Source organism: Tachysurus fulvidraco, chromosome 24, assembly GCF_022655615.1.
Source record: "Tachysurus fulvidraco isolate hzauxx_2018 chromosome 24, HZAU_PFXX_2.0, whole genome shotgun sequence".
NCBI lineage: Eukaryota > Metazoa > Chordata > Actinopteri > Siluriformes > Bagridae > Tachysurus > Tachysurus fulvidraco.
Window position 1 is genome coordinate 8444544 of NC_062541.1, and position 6000 is coordinate 8450543.

The window sequence follows — 6000 nt, forward strand, 5'->3', positions numbered from 1 at the left end:
TTACTTTTTTTTTTTTTTAAGTATTTAGGATATTAAATTAGACCCTGAACGCTGTAGACATTTTAGGATAAAAAAGGTACAAAACAATAGTGACGTACGTGTATTTAATTTTAAACAACGATATAAAAAGACTGTTCTCATATATTTTTTAAACGCTGAATCAAAACTGTGCATCGTAACGAAATAACTATAAATATAACACACGAGTAAGACATCACATTAATATTATACCTCTGGCTGGTATAGTGCACATCTTAATTGGCAGTAATTTTGAACTTACACGTGTCCTTCAAATCATACACACACACGCACGCACGCACGCACGCACGCACGCACACACGCACACACGCACGCACACACGCACGCAAACACTAAAATCATTATCATTTTGACTAAGGACTGTAGTATTATAGGTTACATAACGATGAAAATTAGATATCAGGCCGCAAATTCCTGATGTGCAAGATTTACAAAATGTAAAACTGGTATTAGGATTATTATGTTCATCCTTGATTACTCAACACACACACACACACACACACACACACACACACACACACACACACACACACACACACACACACACACACACACACACACACACACACACACACACACACACACACACACACACACACACACACACACACACACACACACACACACACACACTCTTACTTCCTATGCCATTATATCGAGAGCCTTGTTAAATTCCAACTGACCATTTTCCACTCAGCGAATCCCTTCGCAAATGGTGTATGAATAATGACAGTTAGCTTCAACTGTATAACGCTCAACAATAATTATACTTCCACCAGGATTAGGGGTCCATTATCATAATCTGGACATTTACAATTATCTATAATTTGCAAAGATGCGCTTGGTTCTTGATTGCAGAAGGCTTTTTCTGGCTCACCATCGCTAAACAGTGACAGTAATAACGGTTAATTTTGCGGCCAATATATAAGAGGTGTCGAGCTGTGCATAACACTTTCACACCTGAATTTGCTTACTCAACCACGAGCAGTACATGTGACTGTCCGTATTCCCTGCAGGATCCGCACCGAAACCACGGCCTCTGTCCGGTTATGAAGGTAAGCAAAGTCTTAATGTTTTGTCGAATAGAGAGAGAGAGAGAGAGAGAGAGAGAGAGAGAGAGAGAGAGAGAGAGAGAGAGAGAGAGAGAGCGCTACGGTGTCTGAAGCGTGCTGTTACTTGTTCACAGTGCTGAAGGAAACAGGCTGTCTTTCTGATGCAAACGCGTTGTCAAGCAAACAGTTAGTCTCTCTCTCTCTCTCTCTCTCTCTCTCTCTCTCTCTCTCTCTCTCTCTCTCTCTCTCTCTCCATGTCTTGTCACTTTGTCCTACATTCAGCTGTTTCATTATTAATCGTCTCTGTGTGTATCTATTTGTCTCTATCCAGTTTCTTCTTCCTCTGTGTTTATCTGTGTTTGAATTATTTTCAAAAACTTATTTTTAACGCTATGTGTAAAGTTGCGTAAACCCCACGGTGGATACATAGAGCCTGCAATATTATATCTCTTTCTATAAATGCAAAATATCTAAATGAACCATACCAAATTCACCCCGATCAGAAAAGTGTTTAAAAAATCAAGCTCCATTTGTGCGCCTGCATGGGGGCATCCACAGGTTTGACAGCTGCAGGGGCTTCTCCTCTCCCCTATTCAACACTGTAATTTCAGATAATATCCCGAGCGTTCACCCTTGTCAGCAATTTGTACATGAATAACCGAATAATTTCGTCTTTTTGTTTCGTCTTTGCTACCTCAAATCCAAATAAAGATGCCTTTCAGTATTAAAAGTGGTAGAAAATTACAGGTAATTATCTTTGACGGTAAAAACGCTGTAATCAGCGGGCTACATCAAAAATTACCCTAATTATGTCTGCATTTATGAGAATAGGAAAAAAACCTTCACTTGGATAAAACCCATAAATTGTCCCAAATATCTCCTTCATATTGAACGAGACTGCAGCTGGGTGCTTTGTTCGGGATCGATCCTGTGGCGAATGGTATTCAGCGTTTCGCACATCAAGACAGGGAGAGAGGGGGAAAAACATTTTGTCAATACTGTAATGATTGAGACAGAGTAGATGGACAAGATGCGTTTCTATATTATAGGAAAAACTCGATGAGAAACGACCAACTATGGTAAGCCATTTTGTTACTTCTTTAGATTCTACCACCCGTATAGTCACTTTAGGCCTAGAACACAAAGCGGCAATGATATTTTGAATAAAATGAATCTACTTAAATGAAGAGAAATAGGTTACATCTAGAAAAAGAAGATTTAACGCTAAGGACTCGTTAAACAATGTAATCTATTTAATAACAAAAATCAAATGTGAATAAAAAGCATTCGATTGTCAGTGATGTTGGGGGGAAAATAACAAATCCAGGGCATGACGCATTGTTTGAAGCCATGTTTTTTTTACTGGATTTATGACAAAACATAAAAAGTATTTTACAACTAAAATTAGACAACATATTTACAAACAAATTGCTTTTTTTTGCTTGATGAAAATCATGTAATCATAACGCAAAGACCGCAATTGTTTTTTTTTTGTTTGTTTGTTTGTTTGTTTTTTCAAATGTGACACATGGGATATTTGAAAAGGCGTCAGTGTTCTTTCCGCTTCCGCTTTTGTCCCATGCTGGTGATGGAGCTATGTGTTTGGTTTATAAGTCAATAGATATAGCAGGGATTGTTGAAGCAATCCCATTTGTGTTTCAACAGTTTAGATCCACTGTCAGCCGCGCAGGAGATCGTTGTTTATCCTTCACATGAAACTTCCCACAGGAAAAATGTCCTCAGTTTGTGTTTTACAGATGGCAATGTGGGTCAATCTTGTTATCACAGCGCGTGGAGAAACTAAACGAGAGTCAGCGACGAGGCCTCAGGCCTATACCGCCATTGATTAGCAGCCTATCTCTGCATAGAGTCCTGATGAGGTGAGGAGTACCAGTGTGAGTAGCCGGGCATGTAGCTATTGGCAGACATGTTCACTCCCTTGGAAGACGCGGACACGTCCCATATGGGAGGAATAGCGGGAGAGCGCGGGGACAGAGCAATGGAGCCCGGCAGCGGGTCACTCTCGTGGGGATTACTGCCTTGCTTCAGCAACTTCTTAAACTTCGACCTTTTATTCTGGAACCAGATTTTTACCTGAAATGCACAGCAAATAAGCATAGACGTTAATTATTTATACATTCTTGATATTTGATTAAAACCACCGATAGCAAAGCGCATAACATATACAGAGAGCTGGATGGATGTTGCAATGTCAGAAAATATGCACAAAAATCATACAGGGTCTGTATCAAGATATGGATTCAGAAGTAGATTTCCCTTTTGACAGTGGCAAAAGCTCACCTGAGTCTGTGTGAGTCCGAGGGAAGCCGCCAGCTCCGCGCGCTCCGGCAAGGCGAGATACTGAGTTTGCTGGAATCTGTGGTTTAACGCCTGAAGCTGCAAACTGGAATAAATTGTCCTCGGCTTTCGAATCTTCTTGCCTTTGCCGTTGAAACGTATTTCTCCGTTTTCAATCACTGTTGTTTTCTGCTGTTCTGAAAAGGGGTAAAATTGCGTTGGTAGGAGAATATTTTTATGATTTTAATTCTGTTCATTAGAGCTAAGAACAGTTTTTTTTGGCATGACAATAAACATGAAAAAATAAGCATTATATACGACAAAAAAGAATTACAAACAAACGAAAAACCCCTAATATATTTCCATATTTAAACTCAAATTTATAAACAGCTTATTGAAAAATTCAGATCGTTATTGATGGGGGAAAAGCCAGTTTGTAGCCTAATGACAAATCTGTTTCAGAAGCTCACTGTTGTTGTCGTTGTTGTTGTTGTTGTTATTATTAAAAGCAGAGCGGAAACAAGGAATAAAAGCTCGTCTATGTGCCGCAAATCCAGACAAAGGACAATAGGCGCGATTGAATACGACTGAAATACAAGCGCACAATTGTACCTGCGGAATAATTCGTATAATGTGTACAGGGATTTGTCGCAAACAACCCGGTAAAACAAGATAATATTAATGCAAAGACTAATAAAGCTACAACAGCCTAATTAAACGTTGGAAACATATAAGCGAGTTTAGAAAAATAAAGTGCGCTTACCTGTGTCTAATCTGGTCTGTGTGCCGGTGGCGTTATTATGGTAGGACGGAAGGTATGGACTGTGGTGCGGATGGCTCATGTACGAGTATGATAACGACCTGTTATACGAGTTTGAGCCCGAATACGGAGAGTCGTGCTGGTGAGCGTGGGAGCCGGAATGGAGGCAGTGAAGCGGGTAGTGGCTGGCGGCCATCGACGGAGAGCTCTGCTGCGAGTGCGACTGCTGACCAAACTCCATGAAAGCTGATTTTGACGAGTCCTGAGCCTCCAGACCGTCAGCCATCGTAGTCATGGTCATCATCAAATTTTCTGCCTTGAGAGTACTTACTCCCCCCTCCCGTCTCTCAAGTCCAAATGGTTCCTGTTGTGGTGTTCTTTCCCCCTTGTTTAGGGAATGCTGCCTTATTACTCCGAAATGTCTCTTTTTTCTCTCTTCCGTTTTTCTCACGCGGTGTGGCGAAAGGTGGGCTTGCGTAAAGGCAGGAGATTATAAGGTGGATTCTGTTAAATTTGAGTCCTTGCTTCTAGACTTGATGCAGACACTACAAGTAAAATGGTTTGTCTCCAAAGGGCAGCGCCTTCCTATTGGTCACTCAACCTCACGTCATCAGTTCTCTGCTTAGCTGAGACTTTACAGCGAGTTAACCTATCTTAACTGCTCTATGAGGAGGATAATAACGGTGGGGTATCCCTCGGATGTTCACAAAACAATTACTTGTAAATATGATTTTAAAGACAAGAAGGGCTTGAAAGGTCCGATATCCACAATAATAAGGTATACCAGCATCTGATCTGATTAAGTTGTGTTAATGACACATGGTGATCATCAGGGTAGCCTATATTACATATTACAAATGTGTTAAAGTTGCCACTATAATTTTACAAATAGAGCAATCGTTTTTTTTAGTCATGTGAATTATGATCAATTATTAGGAGTGTAATCTGAACACTTCCGTAACGAAATCGTATAAACTTGTTAACTGCGTAATTATGCTATGCGTGCTAGCTTTATCGTAATTACGCACGAGTCACAGTCCAAGGTTCTGTCATTGGATGTCCCGGCTAACTGACAGCGTTTCCCTGCTGCAATCAGGAGCTCGTTACAGTTGAAAATGTATGTAAATTGCTCATGCAGTTAGTGGTTTGGCAAATCGCGTTCACATTATAAACCACTCTGTAAATACACACTACAACGCTTACTTAATTCGCATTTCACATCATTTCATTTTTATGGTCAACACGTTACTTTATAATATAGCGTTCATTTGCTTTAAATGGTGATGAAAAAGTAATTATAGTCGCAATCAGTTATATCCAAATCCCATTTGATTACTCGCTACACTGTATTCAAATTGCTCCAATAAAATTGTGAACAATTCATCTGTAATGATTATGGACGAAGTTTATTTTTGGAAGTGGAATAAAAGTAGATATAGCATAAATTATCCGCTAATTATACGCCAGTGTCGCCTCAATTATCCTCTTATCAAAAATGGTCGTCTAAATGCAGCGTTTAGTTTCAATTTTCTCCCTTTCTGTAACAAGAACTTGGTACCTTGCTATTATTGCCAGGGTTGTTATTTACTTTGCGGGATTTAAAAGTGCACAAGCGGCCTGGATTTCCACTCTCCATGATCGGACGAACAGAAACACAGGGCCAGCTGATCGTTCAAAAGCTCGCGTTGTTGGATTTTTCCCTTGATTTCTGTTTACAACAAAGCATAGCTGGAACTTGTATTTGACACAGTGTCACAGGTAAGGGAATAGTTTTTGTATGATCTATCGAAATTTAATTAAGGACCTCCACAATTGGTGGTCAGATTTTTTATGATATTATTCTGGCTTCAT

At 39.9% G+C, this 6000-nt stretch overlaps 1 protein-coding gene and 1 long non-coding RNA gene across 2 annotated transcripts in view; one reads left to right on the forward strand and one right to left on the reverse strand.

Moving 5' to 3' along the window:
* Positions 1-1998: 1998 nt before the first annotated feature.
* The window catches only part of LOC125140112, a 12967-nt gene continuing 8965 nt past the window's right edge, over positions 1999-6000 (forward strand). Inside the window, exon 1 of the long non-coding RNA XR_007139347.1 lies at positions 1999-2170. This is a non-coding gene — a long non-coding RNA (uncharacterized LOC125140112). The remainder of the gene's footprint in view (positions 2171-6000) is intronic.
* On the reverse strand, positions 2391-4739 carry dlx6a (distal-less homeobox 6a). Its single transcript, XM_027175939.2, has 3 exons — positions 4153-4739; positions 3393-3586; positions 2391-3185 (listed from the first exon to the last, which is right to left on the reverse strand). Exons 1-3 carry the CDS (start codon positions 4451-4453, stop codon positions 2946-2948), a joined length of 735 nt encoding a protein of 244 aa, XP_027031740.2. The 5' UTR covers positions 4454-4739; the 3' UTR covers positions 2391-2945.